This window comes from Anabrus simplex, chromosome 7 (assembly GCF_040414725.1).
Source record: "Anabrus simplex isolate iqAnaSimp1 chromosome 7, ASM4041472v1, whole genome shotgun sequence".
Taxonomy (NCBI): domain Eukaryota; kingdom Metazoa; phylum Arthropoda; class Insecta; order Orthoptera; family Tettigoniidae; genus Anabrus; species Anabrus simplex.
Genome location: NC_090271.1, coordinates 285,768,415 through 285,787,910, shown reverse-complemented (window position 1 = coordinate 285,787,910; position 19,496 = coordinate 285,768,415). Strand labels below are relative to the sequence as shown.

The 19,496-nt window shown below is 39.7% G+C and overlaps 1 protein-coding gene across 2 annotated transcripts in view; it reads right to left on the bottom strand.

The window, feature by feature from the left end:
* Window positions 1-19,496, bottom strand: part of Ctf4 (Chromosome transmission fidelity 4) — a 175,681-nt gene that overhangs the window by 90,698 nt on the left and 65,487 nt on the right. For both annotated transcript variants that reach the window (XM_067151705.2, XM_067151703.2), the window contains exon 10: window positions 14,511-14,758. In XM_067151705.2, the coding sequence (XP_067007806.2) occupies window positions 14,511-14,758 (248 nt within the window). The remainder of the gene's footprint in view (window positions 1-14,510; window positions 14,759-19,496) is intronic.

Genomic DNA, 19,496 nt, shown 5'->3' with positions numbered 1-19,496 from the left:
ACATCATTTCTAGCACTGTTTTTAGTTTGGTGATATTTCTGTTAGTTTGGATGCAAGTTTCTAGACTGCATGTGGTGACTGGTGCAAAGAACTCATGTAGAGTATTAATTTTGATCTTAATGGAACTTGCTTATCCCAAAGAAGTTTTCTCACAAGATAATAAAACTGTGTTCCACTCTGTACTCCACTAGTGATTTCTGTACACTGTTGTAAACCTTCTCAATACTTAGGAAAATAAGGATGACATCTTGTCACTACGCTGCCAAGATAATGGAACTGATGTACTTGTTCTAACTTTGATCCATCTAGTGATGTTAGTACGGATGTTCTGTCGGTTAACAGGCAACACTGCCATTTTGGACTTGCTTATCTTGAGACCAATTGCCTGAATACAGCATTCCAGTCATTCAGCTTCTGTTTTACTTCAATCTCAAAGGCAAGAACTTCAAACTCAGAGTAATAGTTGTTGTTGTTGTTGTTGAGGTGGTGATTGTTTCAAGAGGAAGTACAACTAGGCAACCATCCTCGTTGTTGTCTCTCAACTCTTTTCATTATTTTATCCAATGATGAATAAAAGTGGCAATACTGTGCTGCCATGTTGTACACCTTGCCTAGTCTCACACCACTCTGAATATCCCTCCCCTATTTGGACACAACTCTGGCAAAGTTCATACAGCAATTTAACTTTATAAATTAAAGCACATGGTATAGATTATTCTCAAGGCATTCCCAGATTTTTTGTCTCTGTACACTGTTGTAAGCCTTCTCATTACCTAGGAAAATAAAGATGACATCTTTTCCTTTTTCCCAGTGCTCCTCCATGATCATCCTTACAGAAAATATCAGATCTGTTGTTGCCCTATTCCTTCTAAAACCAAACTGTTCCTCTTCAAGCTGTGGTTCAATGATGGTCCTTAATCTCTGTTTTATGATTTATCCCCTTATTTTATAGTCCATGAGATAAAAGAGCGATGCCCTTGTACCTTAGCTGCTGGGTTTCAGTCTGTCTCTTGTCTTAAATAGAGGGATGAAGACTCCTTTAGTCCAGTCTCTGAGTAGTTTTTCTTCTTTCCGAATAGTGTTTGGGACTATAAACAACCACTGTAATCCTTGCACTCCAGCCTTGATCATATCAGCGTTTATCTAGCCTATTCCTTTTGCCTGTTACTTAGGGCATTTTCCACTTCCATCCATGTTATAGGAGGCTCCACATTTTGAATATCTTCTTTCGCCAGGGTCTCCTGTTGTCTGATATTTAAATTTTCACCATTATATAACTATCGTAACTCATCTATCTCTTCTCTCTTTGTCATTCCACGTGATGTTTACATCTTCTATCTCCAGGGGCTTTATTCATTCACAGTAGCTTTTCTTACTTCTGACCACTTGATATAAGTTTCTTGTTCTTCTTGTATTCTTCTATTTTCTGGGCAAATTCACCAGGTTCTCTCTTTTTCATTAGAAATGATTTTCACTTTAAGTTTCACGTCTCAGTACAGCTGATTCAGTTCTTCCAATTTCTCTTCATTCCTTGCCACACCTTTCTGACATTCTCTATATGTTAGTTTCCTCACTTCATTTCTACTTTTTATTGCTGTTTGGACAGTTTCATTCCACCATGAGAATTCTTTCCCTCTTACTCTGCTACTTGTTTAGCCAACAATACTGACTGTCGTGTTCACCAGGGTTTTCTTAAATTCAAGCCATTCTTCTTCAGCCGTTCCCACTTCACATTTGGGCAGTTTGTCTCTAATTTTCATCTGGAATTCAGACTTCTTTTCTGGTTTTTCAAATTCCTAAACTTATATCTTGGGTTTACGCCTGCTATTTATCTTTTTTACCATGATGCTACCTGAGGCGGTTACTAGCAACCTGTGGTCACTACCTAAACTTTCTCCTGGCAGCACTTTCAAATCTCTAATAAATGCTCCAGCATCTTTGTCTGCAATGACATAGTCAATAAGAGATTTCTAATCTCCATTCCAGCTGTACCTTGTGATCTTATGGCTCAGTTTCATTTTGAACCAGGTGTTGTTGATTTTATTAGGTTGTTTCATATGCAGAAGTCTAGGAGACATTCACCCTTGTAGTTCCTATTTCCATATCTATGAGGACCAATCGATCACTGCCTTGTACCCTGTCCTTACAGTTCCTACCCGAACACTTAGGTCCCCCATAACAAGAGGATCATCTTGTTCGATTTGGTCCACTAATTCTTGAAGAAAGTCGTCTATATCTTCTTGACTTTGTATTTTAAATATAACTTATTTAGAGTAATGTAAATTTAAATATTTTATGCAGATGACATTTCTGTTACAGATGGCCTAGGTTTCACTGAAGAGGCATACGAGGAAATGAGGAGTGAGATAATTTCCTGTTGCTTTCCTCACAAAGCCAGAAGTTGCTATTACATTTCTGCCTGCCAATTCTACTGAAATGCACAATCTAACTGACCCTATGAACAATGTTTTCATACCATACATAACAGCGAATGACTGCACAAGGAGTGGCATTACCAGCACCACTCATATCTTAGTCACTTTCATATCGTCAAAACAAAGGAGGAGACTAAGACAGGTCAATGAAAGTAATCAACTTGTTCTAGTCCAGAGGTGCTCAGCTGGGCACCCACTTAAGGCTGGCCCAGTGCGGCTGGGCTGGCCTGATGTAAATGCGGGTATAGAGGAACCACGATTCTCTATTTTTGGAGGGACCACGGAGAAAACCCATACAACACGGGAAAACGGAACATCCGGGAACGAATGAACCACCAACAATTTGGCTAAACAACACAAAAAATAAATATGTATACTTATAATCTTACAAACACTCCTAAACCAAACCAAACTACAGCCCCAATGGTCTGTGTCCCCCACCCACAGGCACCTACCAAACGACTGCTGCTCGATTCAAAGGCCTGCAGATTACGAGGTAACGCATGATCACTGTAACAAATCCTCTTGGGCGTTATTCCTGGCTCTCTAGACCGGGGTCGCCATCTCACCATTAAATAGTGCCTCATTTAAAGGTAATCGTAGAATGAGTGAAGCTGGAACCAGTCCTCATATCCAGGTAAAATTGCATGACCTGGCTGGGAATTAAACCTGGGCCCTCCGGGTGAGAGGCAGGCAAGTTCGACCACAGGGACAGCTTCAAACATTAATTACTAGTACGCGACTTAAAAAACTTGAAACTTTACATTCAGTTTCACTGGGGAAACTTTCTCACTTTCCTCTGAAAACTTCCTTCAGTTCAGCAACTTTGATCAGTCAAGCTGTTCGAAAAACCTAATAACACCAAGCCAAGCAACAATCGACCACAAGTACTGTAGTTTTTAAAACTCTAATCTAATAAAATAAAGCACATTGGATACCAAAGCATCCAACAGCATAGCGAAATCCTTTTTTTTTTAAATCTTACATTGTAATTTGGTCACCGGTATACTGTTCGTAGGCAGTTTCTGGAAATCTTGTACCACGTAAATAAGGCCTGCATGGACTTTTAAAGGTTATGTTGAACTCGAGAATATGGTTTCGAATGTAAGTATCTATTCCTAAGTTCTCAAATGCATTATATTCAATTCTGCCCGTCACTAATCACAATTAAATTGGAAAGAGAAAAAATATCATTATAACTTCCAAAATTACTATTATTCACGACCTTGAGTACAGGTGGAAAGCGCACTCACTGTACAAGTCGGTACGAGTGCAAAATTATGCTGTTTTTAATTGTAATATGCACAAATAAAACTACTGCGGTTTTCATAACATTTTAATACAAAAACATGAAATTCTCAGTCTTATATTAGGACCAAAACAGTAATAGGCAATCCCAAAACCTTCCATGGCTTTATGTACGGTATGAATGGTGCAACATCTGTTCTGGTCTCATCATCATCATCATCATCATCATCAGTTTTCCACTCCAGTTGTCCGGGTGTGGTTTACGAGCACTCTCCACTTCTGTCTGTCCATGTACCACTCTTCTCTCAAGAAGACATCCCAGCTGACTCCTCTTGTTCCTATGTCCTCTTTCACTTGGTCTAGCCATCTCTTCCTAGGTCTTCCTACCGGCCGTTTTCTGGCCACGACAGTGTGTAGCCATTGTTTTGCTGTCCTTCCATCGTCCAATCGTTTGACATGGCCAAACCATTTAAAACGGGCCCTTGTCACTTTTTCATTCAGGGATGGGTACACACCAGCTTCCTCCCTTATTCTTTCATTCCTTACCCTGTCCCTTTTTGTCTTCTGTACCATAGTACGTAGGAACTTCATTTCTGCGGCTTGTAGTTTGCTATCCACTTGTTGGGTTGTTGTGCAGGTTTCTAGGCCCTATGTTAGTATGGGGGTGAAGTATGACTGGAATAGAATCTGCTTTGATCTTAAGGGAACTTGTTCATTCCAGAGGAGGTTCCGAACTTGATGGTAAAACTGAGCTGATTTTTGAATGCGGTTGTTAATCTCATGCTGTATGTTATCACTTGAAATGATGCACCCAAGATATTTATATTGGTCTACTGTTTCCAGCTGCGTACCTTCCAGCATTATTTTTCCTTTCTTCTTCTGCCTGTTGACAGACATAGTAACAGTTTTCGATTTATTTATTGCTAATCTGTGTGCTTTTAAATGTTCATTCCAGGTGTTCAGCCTCTCTTGGACTTCCTTCTCTGTATTTCCCCAGATTACCACATCATCTGCAAATGCATTGATGTTGTTCTGGTCTCGATAACATAAATCTATACGAAAATACTAAATTTGTATTATTTAAGAAGGAGTAGTTTCGATTCCTGCATGAAAGCGCAGTGACTATTTAGTGCCCTGAGGGAAGTGCCGAAAACCTGTTCGGCGATACACTCGGAAAAAGTAAAATAATAAACATCTAACCCTGGACATAATGTAGACGTTTTGCAAGTACCAACATTTGACTAAACTCGTTCCATCTTCAAGTAGAGCTGTCGAAATGTGCTCTGTCTCTTTCAAATTGTTGTGGACACTCTGCATTATGATTTCGATTCTCTAAACAATACCACCTGAATGCGATGGTAAGGTGGTCCCGTATGCAAGTGCACCGCCGATTGCTTTTCCGGTGTAGTACTTCCTCAAATTACCGCAATGACGGGATGTTAACACCAAGATCCTTAAGTATGTCGTAGCCATCCTTTCGTGAGATGGAGTTTCTTGAAAACAAGTGATTGAGGATTTAGCACTGATGGGACTGAATTTTCTGCATGGTTGATACGGGAAATCGTTTCTTTGAGGAATGGATAATGCAGGATTTTTACAACTTGATTTAATTAGGATGCTCGCGGGACCACATAATTCGAACGTATAATCGAGGTTCTACTGTAGGTTATGTAGCAAGCATACGTCACAGTGTGGCGATAGAGCAAAAACACTTTGCAGGGAAAGGAGCAGTGACATTCACTTGTGATTATGAAGCTCTCCTTCACTACTCAGCAAATTGCTACAATCGCAAGAAAACAGACTTTTTCAAGATATTCCGATTGGATTTATACTGCGCTTGATATAAACAGTCAGTATTATTTTCATATATTTATACATATATACAGTATCATTATAGACCGTTATGCCTTTCAGCGTTCAGTCTGAAAGCCTCTGTGAATTTACTAAACGTCACCACAATACTCTATTTGCAACTAGTGCTGTGGCCTCATTTAGTTCTATACGTCTAACCCATCATCTTGGTCTCCCTCTACTTCTCTTACCCTCAAAATAGCTATTTGCTTTACGTCGCACCGACACAGACAGGTCTTATGGTGATGATGGGATAGGAATGGCCTAGGAATTGGAAGGAAGCGGCTGTGGCCTTAAGCATTTGCCTGGTGTGAAAATGGGAAACCACGGAAAACCATTTTCAGGGCTGCCGACAGTGGGGCTCGAACCCACTATCTCCCGATTACTGGCGCACTTAAGTGACTGAGGCTATCTCTTACCCTCCATAATAGTGTCCATTATTCTCCTAGGTAACCTATCCTCCTCCATTCGCCTCATATGACCACACCATCGAAGCCGGCTTATGTGTACACCTTCATCCATCGAGTTCATTCCTAACTTAGCCTTTATCTCCTTTTTCCGAACACCATCCTGCCATTGTTCCCACCTGTTTCTACCAGCAATCATTCTCACTACTTTCATGTCTGTTACTTCTAACTTATAAGATATCCTGAGTCCACCCAGCTGTCGCTCCTGTAAAGCAAAGTTGGTCTGAAAACAGACCGATGTAAAAATACTTTGGTCCAGGAGCCGACTTCCTTCTTACAGAACACTGACGATCGCAACTGCGTTACTCCCATAGGTCTGACTGAGGCTTTCCTAAAGTATTCTGAGCTCGGTAAATTCATGAAGCAGGATGCTACTCTACTTACACAGAGTCCCAGTGAGTATATCTTCTCCAACGGGTTAGGGACCACGGTGGATTGTATAGTCCTAGCCGCTTGAGCACAAGGAGGGCCATGACTCAGAATATGTCCGAGATGCCCACTCCCATTCCATAGCAACTGGTATCCCGACTTTCTGGACCACTTACTCAGCCATTGCCCATAGTTCACGAACTAGGATGTGACACCATGAACCATTCATTATAAAAAATAAAGTTACAATTCCTGTGTTACAATCTACAAATGTACAGGGTTTAAGTGTACAAGGTATGATTTACAATTGCTTGGATGGGATTGACAGTATTTTCATTAAAAAAAAAAAAAAAAAAAAAAAAGTAAAATTCTTGTTATTCATTAATGAAAATGTAATGAGAGCAAAAAGCACATCATAGACGCATGATATGCATTTTGCACTCATTAATAATATGTCATTTAATCGTAGTGTATGTATTTTGTTTATGGCCATTGGCTGCAATAAATGTTTATTAAAAAGTAATACAATTACATAATTCAACAAGTTTACTGCTTTGCTTTTGCACAGTATTGTTGTGTGCGACTTTCCTACTTCACTGAATTTCAGAAAATATAGTCCGATGATAATAGCTAGCCTCTAAATGGCTAGGGAGTTTCATCATGAGTGAGGACATAGATATTTACTATCCAAGATTCAAGTACAACAACAATGTAAATGTACTGTATTTTCTCGCATAACTGACGCCCTTGAATAATTTACACATTCCAATATTTTTGAGTCCAAAGTAAATTTTATTACTCCATCTAATGATGGAATTATGTTATGTATTGAATAGGAGGATACTTTTTATTTGCTTCCTTTGTAAAGTGAAAACCGTCAATATGGAATGATTCTAATATCTTGTAATTCAAAGTGGAGAAAAAGAAATGTTCATGTATTTGACACACCCACTTCTTCGAACATCCATCACACAACTCCGGATGTGTTTTGAAATACAGATGTCGAAACTACTCAAGTATATAGCAGTCTTCCTATTGCGAAACCGGACATTCTAAATACCGGGCAACCTGCTGTTATCAGCCGGTAGGTAATACCACTGCACTAGATCAGTGAGAGTATCAGCCCAGAAGTGACTGGTGACGCTCTATTCCAGTCTGGTACAAATATGTTATACAAGTGATTCGGGTATGGGACATGCGTTTTCTGTGATCTTAAAATTGTTTCTTAGTCCACAGTGAGCAAGTTTTCTAGTAATACTGCATCATATAAACTCGCAGTGATCAGGGCAGCAGGCCACAAGTATTCAGTGTCCAAATGCAACGTGCGCTACTGCGGTAACAGAGAAGTGCACTTGAAGTGACTAACAAGCCTCGCAAAGCATTTCATGGACCAAAAGACAAGTTTCCAAAAGTAGAGGAAGATCTATATAATGTATGATTTTGTTACAAATGAAGTTGGATATGCCGTTTCTCATGAAATGCTGTATTTTAAAGAATGAGGAAAAGCTGCTGCACATGGAATCAGTGTATCGTATTTTGAAAGTTAGCCGCAGCTGGATGAATAAGAAATAGACTTTCTCTTCGACGAAGAACAAGATTATGCCAAAAAGTGCCAAATGATTTCAACCAAAACACAACTGATTTTCATCGCTTTGTGATTGAGAAGCGTAAAGTAAGGGAATATTTTAAAGTAAGGGAATATTTTATCTCTGAAATAGGAACCGCAGGTCAGATGCCAATCAGTTTCCATACGCCACAAAGTCGAACAATCAATAAGAAAGGGACATGGAGTGTTATAGTACGTGCTACCGGAAGCAAGAAACAATGATGTACTGCAATGTTTGCTGTAACAGGTGATGGCAGAGAGCTTGCAACTTAGGTTGTTCTAAAACGAAAAACAATGCCTAAAGTAAAATTTCCGCGAGGGATCCATGTTCGTATCCAGGAAAAAGGGTGGATGGGCACGTCACTCGTACAAGATTAGATACGAACTGTTTCGGTAAATCTAGCAGGGTCCCTCCCTCAATGCTCGGCTCTTCTCGTGTTGAACAGATTTCCTTTTTTTTTTCTTTCTGATATGTCATTAAGACTTTACATGAATTGCACTTTTATCAATGTTTATTTTACTTCAGGTCATATTGGCAGCTGGTAATGGGAAGAATATTTTCCAGTGTTGATACTTCAAACCCACGTGTCCAACTTACCTTGATTTTTCAGAAATAATCTCACACCAGAATTTAATATTATTATTATTATTATTATTATTATTATTATTATTACAAACTTCCCCCATGCGGAGGCTGCCAGAAGGACAAAGTATGTCGACTGCAAGGTATTTTGTTTTCTAAGTTACTGTTGACTTTGCTACTGTGCCAGGTAGAAAAATCACAAAGCACAGGAATAAATTTGCAATATTGTTGGTCAAATGCTATATAGATGATTGCAGAGTATGGTCACTGAACCTCGTATTGCGACGATAGCGATGTCGTGAAGTCGTGTCCGGCTGAGGCCGAGAGAATCCCATAGCTGTACAAGAAATTTAGGGATTGTGCCTCGAGCTCCGATCATGAGTCCATGGACGGAAATATTGTCTAGGTGATATTTATCTTTATAGTAGTTTACAGTTCCATTCCGCACAGGATAAGCCTCGGTGATCTCTTATCCATTTGTTCCCTGGCGTGTATTCCTGGAAAAGTCCAACGCCCTTTCCTTTGTGTGGCAACTTCGTCCATGACTGAAATTCTCTGTCTCGTAATATCTGTCGGACGTTCCTTACATTGGGAAGATGGCTATTTTTGGACATAACACGATCATTCATTTCTATGCCTAGATCTTGCAAACAAATTGTACGTTCTTGTTCCAGGTTCATAGTTGCATTAACGTAGCCGTTATTTGCAAGCGATAATTCATTACAGATGTTAATATGCTGTAGTTTGGCTTCCCAAGTGGCGCGAAACAAACCGAGGCCTTTATATTTCCTTTTGGTGTATATCATGTGATCCGGAACGTCTGCTGGTAGTTGTAATAATTCTTTAGTTCCACTCTTCAGTATTTTATCCGCATCTGATAGAAAAGTTTGAGATATCTTGTTTAGGGGAGTAACTTGGAGTGGGTAAATAAGAGTAGGTGATACTGAACTATTTAAAATTGAAAATTTCTGGTCAGATTGCAGCAATGGTAAGCTAACAAGGGTGTCAATCTTGTTTCGCGTCTTGTCAAGTACGGCTTGTGGATCCAGTTTAAGTTCATTGATGAAATTCACACCTAAGTAACGAATGGCACTTCCGTTGCACTGTGATTTAATTTCACAGTCGTCATTAATGATGATATTCTCCTCCGTTAGTTGACCTTGTTTGATAGAAAGACAAGCTGATTTTGAAGCGCTGATGTCCAGGCCGAGTTCCTTAAATCTTTCTATGGCAATCCTAGCTAGTTCGGCAGCAGATTCAGTGTTTTTCCCAAATATTACCGTATCGTCGGCGAAACACATTATAGTGAGGTTAGGCTCCTCGTTTGCAATCGAGTAACCGTAATTCCTTGCTAAAGAATCTTCAGATAGTTCTTCCACAATATGATTGGTAGCGATGTTAAATAATGCCGGTGACAAAGGGGAGCCTTGAAGCACACTGCGATTAATTTTGATGGGTTTTGTTCCCTGTTTTCGTGTCTGTATCTGTGTTATGTTTCCCTCTTGTAGAGCAATTAGAAGTCTCGTCAGTTTTTTGGGCACTCCGGCCGACTCCAGTGTGCTCTGGAGGTGCGCATGTCCGACGTTATCAAAAGCTTTGCGAATGTCGAGAAATATAATGCATGCATCGTTCTTTTCTTGCCTAGTGTGCTGTAGAGCGGCTTCCAAAACTGAGGTATTTATATAAGTACCGGGTGTATTGGTGAAACCTCTCTGATTGTCATGAAACACAACGTAGTTCCAAAGCTGTTTATCAAGAACTTTCTCGATGACCCGTCTAATAACTGAGCATATAGTAATTGGACGCCAGTTACTGGGATCATTTACATCACCTCCTTTATGAACCAGAATTGTACGGGCTTTTTTGAAAGTCGATGGTACTAACCCTGTTGTTAGCATTCTAGTGGCGATGATGGCGATTATCTCTGAAATCGTGCTGTTTTTAATAGCTCGGACGATTACGTGGTCAGGACCGCTTGCGGTGTCTATCTTGATTTTCTGTGTTGCCTGAATAATGTCTTCTTTAGATATGACCGGATTGTATAGGTCGTTAGTCTCCACGAGTTCACTCTCAGTGCCTTTTTGAGGGTATTCCGGTCTTTTGTGGTTGTTCAGCCTAGAAAATATGTCCGAAAAGTATGTGTGCAGTACATCTTCTTTCAGGCTGCAAATTGGTTGTTCGTTTGTAAATACATTGCGTATGGCTTTTCGCCGCTGATTGCAATAGTAGAACTGAGTGGATTCATACATGTACTTCCTTCTTATCTTTTCTCTTCCCCTTTTTGTTGATCTTTCAGGGTTTGAAGAGGTCCTGAACGTTGGGCAGAATTAAGTTGGCCTTTTCTTCTCAGTTCATAATATTTCTGGGCGGGGTGTTTCGGCCTGGGAAGAATATGTGGTACTGAAGCTAAGAATTCGACAAAGTCATTAACGGCCTCGTCGAAGTGGTCGTCTGTTAGGTTTTCAGAAAACTTTGATTTCCATTTAATCAGATCGCGATTGTACTCATCCATATTCGGAGCTGGAGTAGTAGCGGTATTGCTTGTGGTTTCATTGGACTGACAATCCTCTGGGGAATTTCGTAAAATGCTGATTTTACTCTGCTTCTTGACCAGGGTATCTCTGTGCACTGCAGGGTGAGCTCTGCTAACGTGTATGCTTACGCCCCTATCGGATCGATAATATTTTCCACAGTGCGTGCATTGTACACCGTGTGATTGTTGTTCGTCGGAAAGATTATTAGCCATATTGTGAACATGTATATATGACCATATAACTTACGATTGATATATTCTTGGAACTAGTTTCGACGCTGTTTGGCGTCATCTTCAGCCAAAATGTGGGAAATAGGCTAGCATGTAGACATTTATATTATACAAGGCGTTACATTAAACAATACACATCTTACGAGGAGATAAAAACAGGGACGAATATAGAAACAAATGAATCGTTGGGAAAGCAAAAGTTATACATATTAAAAATAACCTTAACTACACATCTTGCAGTGCGAAAATATTCGCCTTGAATGATTCCTGAATACATAACGCACGCGCACACATTTCTGAAGAGCCAGCAGGCAGGAAAAAGTAAAGTGAAACCTTAAGAGTTCTGAGAAGAGTTCATCATTTTTTCTATGTTCTGACTAACTAATGAAGTCTCCCTTGAGTTCCTGATAAACATACACAACAGGAAATTCTCCTTCACTCTCAACAATAGCTATAAAGACCAACGGTAAATTGCATTTTGAATATTGTACAGAGACGTGAAAGCATGATCTTGAACATGATATAACTTCTTCATTTAACCCAATTTTTTACACAAGGTGTTACATTAAACAATACACATCTTACGAGGAGATAAAAACAGGGACGAAACAAATGAATCGTTGAGAAAGCACAAGTTATACATATTAAAAATAACCTTAACCACACATCTTGCAGTGCGAAAATATTTGCCTTGAATGATTCCTGAATACAAAACGCACGCGCACACACTTCTGAAGAGCCAGCAGGCAGGAAAAAGTAAAGTGAAACCTTAAGAGTTCTTCTGAGAAGAGTTCATCATTTTTTCTATGTTCTGACTAACTAATGAAGTCTCCCTTGAGTTCCTGATAAACATACACAACAGGAAATTCTCCTTCACTCTCAACAATAGCTATAAAGACCAACGGTAAATTGTATTTTAATACTGTGCAGAGACGTGAAAGCATGATTTTGAACATAATATAACTTCTTCATTTAACCACCTTTGAAAATCTCTCTCTATATTACATAGCTTCATTAACACCACCATTCTGTAGGTGCACAAAATAATCTTGTAATCTTCACAGGTCCGGTATTCAGCTCGACAAGAATATAAAATTGGTATTAAGGAATACGTTTTCTGAGAGTTTGGAGGTTGACTGTGCCAGTATTTGTGGTGTATTGTTGCAGCGTTACGTGTAGGGTGGGGGCAGGTTTCTATCCTATTCTATCCTAGCCTATTTCCCACATTTTGGCTGAAGATGACGCCAAACAGCATCGAAACTAGTTCCAAGTGTAAATATATGTTGTAAATAAACTATAACATTTTTGTATTGAAAAGGTGGACCTTTTTAAGTTTCCTATCTTCCATTCTCAGTTCAATACGGACAAAAATGAAATTCTTAGATTTAAATGATATATTCTTGTCGATGAGCTGTTATCCAGAAAAGAATATAAAACGAGCCACGTGATCTTCTAACATCACTGCCGTGTCGACTTGATTTTCTGAATGAGGCAACGGAATACTAGAATATATGACAATCACATAACAGGCGACATGTATAAATGTCAACAATACTAAACTCATCAACTACCAAAAATCTACACCCACGAAAAAATTAAAGACTATATACATTACGTCCATTATAATGCCACCGAGAAGTATAAATTCCATGACTTATGCAACGCTGGTGAGTGCATGTAGAGTGTCTGTCTTCATGGTTTCCATGACAGGGATGGCAAATAAAACAAGATGGCTGACACATAGGGCAAATATAGTTTACACGTAAACCGAGTGTCTCAAGTTTCTTTCTAAGTAGCGTTATCTGTGGACTGTCAACGAAACAAGATGGCTGACAATCAGAGCACAAAAGGCACAACACATTTGTATCAAAAACCAACACTAAATGATCCCAGATCTAACAGATAACATCAACATACACTCAACACATCCCACATCATCACAAACACTACCTGGAAGCCACAAATGAAGTACAGTTCCCTTCCTCAAACAGAGATACGATGGATGAAATCAACCACGGCACCACCTTCTTAATAATAATAATAATAATAATAATAATAATAATAATAATAATAATGATAATATTTGATTTACGTCCCACTAACTACTTTTACGGTCTTCGGAGACGCCGAGGTGCCGGAATTTAGACCCGCAGGAGTTCTTTTATGTGCCAGTAAATCTACCGACACGAGACTGTCGTATTTGAGCACCTTCAAATACCACCGGACTGAGCCAGGATCGAACCTGCCAAGTTGGGGTTAGAAGGCCAGCGCCTTAACCATCTGAGCCACTCAGCCCGGCACACCAGAATTTTATGCCAAATGACGACAGCTGCAAATGAGTTGAACCAATTGTGTTTATATTACATTTGATATACCCTTTTAAATGTAAATGAATTGTAAATCATTTTTAAATATTGAATTCCTTGAATAATTTACGCATCCGAAGTTTTCGCTTGTAATTTTTGTAAAAAAAAAAGTGTTAATTATGCGAGAAATATGGTATCTACCAAATAAATTTACAGTATGACTTCAAAAAATAACCAAACTGATTTTTTCCCCAGTAAGCATTATTGGATTGTTGGTGAGTTTATCAGATAATTTAAACCTGAATCACCAAAGCCATAGCTTATCCGCCTTAACTCCCGTATTATATTAGGAATGTTTCTAAAGCAGCACCTCTTATTATGTAATAGTGGAAACTGCAATTCATTACGTAGGTTATAAAAATATTTGAGGTTGTCGACCTAACTCCTTATTGTATTCGGTCAAAATACATAAAGTGCAATGAACATAAATAACTTATTTCATACAACGTAAATTGAAATTGACGTGGATTTCTGCTCTCTTTCTCTCGGTATCGCCACAGCGATCGAGAGTGACTGGGAGAACTTCACCCAACCTTCACGGCCAGTGACGTAACCACTGTGGTTGAATAGCATAAGTTCATCGCCTGTCTGCCCCGCTTCCAGTGTTGGGTGCCCGTGGGATGGAATGACCAGCGTGAGCACCTCTGTTCTAGCCTACACCAGATGACATAGTGCATTGTAAACACTAGGTCTCACTAGGAAGGGCAGAGTCAAATATGGTGTTCAGCTAATTGAACTAAAAGTATATTACTGACAGGAATGGTGAGATAGGGAATCGAACATAATTTCTTCTATAGAAACTGTTCAGTAAATCGAGTTACCTGCTCCATTGTGGTAGGCAACTATTAGTCTGTCCTTAAAGGGTGCTAGGCACACCACTGGACCAGGAAGTGAGATCACTTCTCTTTGAGTACCACCCAAGCTGAAAAAGCGCAGGTTTCTGGTGTCAGTAGCTACAGCAAGCCACTTATCCGATGTTGCAACAGCCAATGCTTCCTCATCCTCTGGGAGATCCACACTCCATTCCCGTGTGCCATCCCATGCATTCAGAAGCACACATACGACTTTGCTGAAATATAAGTTACATTTGTCGTGAACACTTTGCAGTTTTCTGGACTTATTGCAAATAATGGAAAGAAACAAACAAGTGATGAATAAAGTCATAAATAGAATGATACAAATTTGGATAGGAACACAGAATAAACATGAAGACAGGTCAGTGTGAGAAGGCGAAGCAACAGAAAAACAACAGGACAAGTACAATCTGGACATCTTCATATGTGACCCACTGTGCGGAAAAGGGACCTATCTAAGATGAAATTCTAAAAGTTTTCAATTTTATAAATGTGTATTGAACAGGTGGACTTGATACAACGAAATAAAACGATTATTATTATAACTTCAAAATGTATCCACTGACTAAAATATAAAATGAATGATGTAAAAATGACCATGAATCCAAAACAATCAGTGGATCCAATTCACAATGCCTTCTTTTCTGAGATGATGCCTGTTACAAAAAGGGGTCCAAAATCCAGGTCACTGGCCCCTCATAATGGTCCTAATCACTAGTAAAGAAGAACCATGGTGTTCCTCATATAGTGGTACTAATCACATGTAATGTACACTCATGGTGTTCCTTCCATTATGGTACTAATCACAACTAATGCAGACTTGTGGTAAGTTACAACACTTAAGGGCACCACTTGCAGGCAATACAGATCCGTAGGGTTCCTTAGATAAGGGCACAACTCACAAGCAACGCAGACCCATGGTGTTCGTCACAGAGTGGGACTATTCAGGGGTGCCAGTATTACCGTGGTGTTCCTCACATAGTGTAACTGCCACAGACCAAGTTTACTCTTGGTACCACTCACCTGTTGATACTAATCACAGGCAATGCAAACCCATGGTATATCACGTTATGATACCACCCACAGGCAACACAGATCCATGGTGTTCCTCACATAATAGTACTACACTCAGGCAATGCAGACCCAAGGTGTTCCTTTGACGCCCGTAGGCGAACTGCACGTCGTGAAAATGAATGAAAATGAAATGATGATGAAGATGAGACACACACCCAGCCCCTGCGCCAGTGGAATTAACCAATTATGGTTAAAATTCCCGACGCTGCTGGGAATTGAACCCGGGATCCCTGTGACCAAAGGCCAGCTCATTAACCATTTAGCCATGGAGCCGGACACATAGTGGTACTAATCACGGGCAACAGCCAAACCCGTGGTGTTCCTCACATAGTGGTACCATCAAGAGACAACGTAGACTCGTGGTGTTCTTCATATAGTGGTACTACTCTTAGGTAATGCAGACCCATTCTGAACACAGGGGAAACTACACATTCCAGTGCAGCATACGGCACCTTTTCTCGCATGGACATTAGTCCGCACGACCGGGTGCCTCCCCACCTCGGTGGGATACACATGATGGTACCAATCACAGGCAACGCTCAGACCGGTGGTGGTCCTCACGTAAAGGTACTACTTCTAGGTAACGTAGATCCATGGTGTTCCTCACAGGGTGGTACTAATCGCAAGTAACGTCGACACATGGTATTCCTCACGTAATGGTACTAATCACAAGTAGACTCATGGTCCTAATTTCATCATCATATGGTCGCCCCTTCCAGTCACCTCTTACGACAGGCAGTGGACACTGTGAGTGTATTCTTCGTCTGCGTCCCCCACTCACAGGAGGGGGTACTGCTGTATAACTTGGTTTGTTAAGAAGACTCATATGTAGCGCAAGAAGTCAAAACATAGAAATGCAATTTTCACACCCCAGACACATTTGTTCAGCTCTGCTCTAAAATTTTCTTTGTCGAATTTAGGTCCCTTTGCGCATCGGGTCACGCATTCTGATGCTCTCCATTATCAATCCCTATTCTTCAACATCTGTTTTTTTCTCAGTCTCTGATGAGCATATTTCTGCTTCCCGACTTCGTAAGGAGGCTAGGTATCAAAAGTCACTTGAGGACCTTTAACCTCTCCCAGGGATCTATAAAAAAAAAAAATAAAAAAAAAAAAAAGGTGAGATGCAGGCCGTGCAATCATGTTCCACAACAGCTCACCTGATATCCATTATGTAAATACGGAGTGCTGGCGGACCTTAATAGACGGCTCTAATTAAACAGTAGCAGCCAAGTCAGGTGTGCAGATGACCTCTCCAAGAGTTTTCCCGTGATTCGGCTGTATGTCAAGGATCAGCATTCTCACTACTACTGTTCATTCTTGTCATGGATAAGATCATGAACAATGTACAGAGCGAGCTTTCATGGACCCTCCCTTACAGAGACAAACATCCAAATTGTAAGTACCAGCAATTAAGAAGTAGAATATGAAGTCCAATCATGGGATGAGACTTTGCTAATATTGCCATTGTCTAAACAACTACAAGATTGAGAAGACAGATCAACTGAATGACGGTACTCTTCAAGTTAATGGCAAGGATCTTATAACACCTTCCTCCTTGAGATAGCTGGGATCCTGTCTGCAGAGTAACAACAATATGAATAATGACATGCAAGCAAGGATAAACAAAACTTGAATGTAGTTGAAAGGAGTCACTGGGGTCCTCGGTGACTGCGACAAGCCAATCAAAATTAAATCAAAGATATAGCGCACTGTGGTCCCACTGGTTGCACTGTATGGGTAAGGATGTTGGCCAGTAACGAGGAGTGTGGACCACCAAAATCCACCCCTTGGGAATTACATGGCTGGAACATGTCTATGACAACAAAAATCAGGCAACAAATGGGTGTCATCAATTTCTGACAAAATATGAGAGACACTTCCAGTGATATGGCCATCTCAGACGTGCTCCACATGAAACTGACATTGGCAAAACATTAAATCTTGAAATCAATGGTCAACAACCATGGCGGAAGACAAAAACCACGATGGCTGAATACAATTCTGATCTAAAATGCATAAAATAGCTTACTGTGATTACAAAAAAAATCTGACCCTGCAGGACAATGTTAGGAAAAAGAAGAGGAGATGGGGTGCTCAACAGCTCAATGGATAAAGAGGGTTTTCTTTTTCTTTACAATTGGCTTTATGTCACACGAACACAGATGGGTCTTATGGTGATGATGGGATAGGAAAGGACTAGGAGTGGGAAGGAAGCAGCTGTGGATGTAGTTATGGTACAACCCCAGCATTTGCCTGGTGTGAAAATGGGAAACCACAAAAAACATTTTCAGCGCTGCCAACAGTTGTGGTTTGAACTCGCAATCTTCCAAATACAAGCTCAGAGCTGCACGCCCCTAACCACAGTACAAACTCGCTTGGTAAAGAGTTTGTTTTCCTAGATACAATCCCTGAAAGTGATTAGGCGTTCCTCAATTTCTATTCGACTCCTGGTTATCTCAATGAATTAGGGAGAGATTATGTTCATTGGTGGACTCCATTTTCAGATGAAGGCTAGTTAAAGTGCAGTCTTATCACAATAAATTCCAAATACATCTATTTCTGTAAAATTTACCTGTGATAAAAATTGCTTGCAAAATTAATTTACAAGTTAAAATTTTCCCTATGAGCCGTAAACAACAATTTTACTGTTTTCTTACCATAGATTTATTTAAAGTTATTATTTAGTGAATAATAAAAATTAGAAGAAAAGAAACACTATGGGTATTAGAAAACATATAATACCTGATTGGAAAGAGCTATGGCCTTAATGTAGAACTGAGCTTGAGCCTTGCACTTAAAATTTCATGTTTCTCATTCATTACCTTTTCTTAGCTTACAAATTCTTATTTCACCAGAATAAATACTCCACCTCCTATTATTCCTATCCTGTCTCTATGATCAACACTCCAGTTCCGTGAGAAAATTTCCGCATCGCATCCATAATACCACTTCTCAGCCATGATTCAACTTCTATTATAACATCTGGTAAAAAAAGTACCTATTAAATTACTTAATTGTATTCCTTTCTCTACTATAATTCTATAGTTTAATATTAACATTTTTTATGTCATCCTCAATCAACTAATAGGACCGGATGAGTTGGCCATGCGGATAGGGGCGTGTATCTGTGAGCTTGCATCTGGGAGATAGTGGTTTCGAATTCCACTGTCGGCAGCCCTGAAGATGCTTTTTTCATGGTTTCCCATTTCCACACTAGCCAAATGCTGGGGCTGTACCTTAATTAAGGCCACGGCTGCTTCCTTCCCACTCCTAGGCATTTCCTATACCATCATCGCCACAAGACCTATCTGGGTTGGTGCAACGTAAAATAAATTGTAATAAATAATAATAAATAACTAATATGAAACTAGATTTCCATTTTTGCTGCTTATATGTACACTTTCCAATACACATATATAAAAATGCCATAAATGTGATCTGTAATCTGGTTTGACTATTCAACTATTTTTATTTATTTATTTATTTATTAACTGTTCATATTCAGAAACTATGATCCATGGATACTTTTATACATCTCAATAGACCCCTATCTACTGTACATTAACTGAATACAGTAGAACCTCGATAATTTGAAATCGGTTAATTCAAAATCCTGCCTAATTCGAAGAAGCTTTCATTTGGAAATTCTAAATTCCCAAGGAGGGAATTTGATATTTTTCCACCAATAGAGCATGTCAAAAAACAGATCAGATGCAAGGCTTTTCAGGCGTTTGCTCTATTAACCAGCATTTCGTCTTAGGTCTGACACTAGACTCATCAGAGTGGGATGTGTCAGACCCTACCCACTGACGCTGGGGTGGATTCCCGAATACATGACATACGGTTTTGCATGTTATTTCAATTGCTTAATTTGAA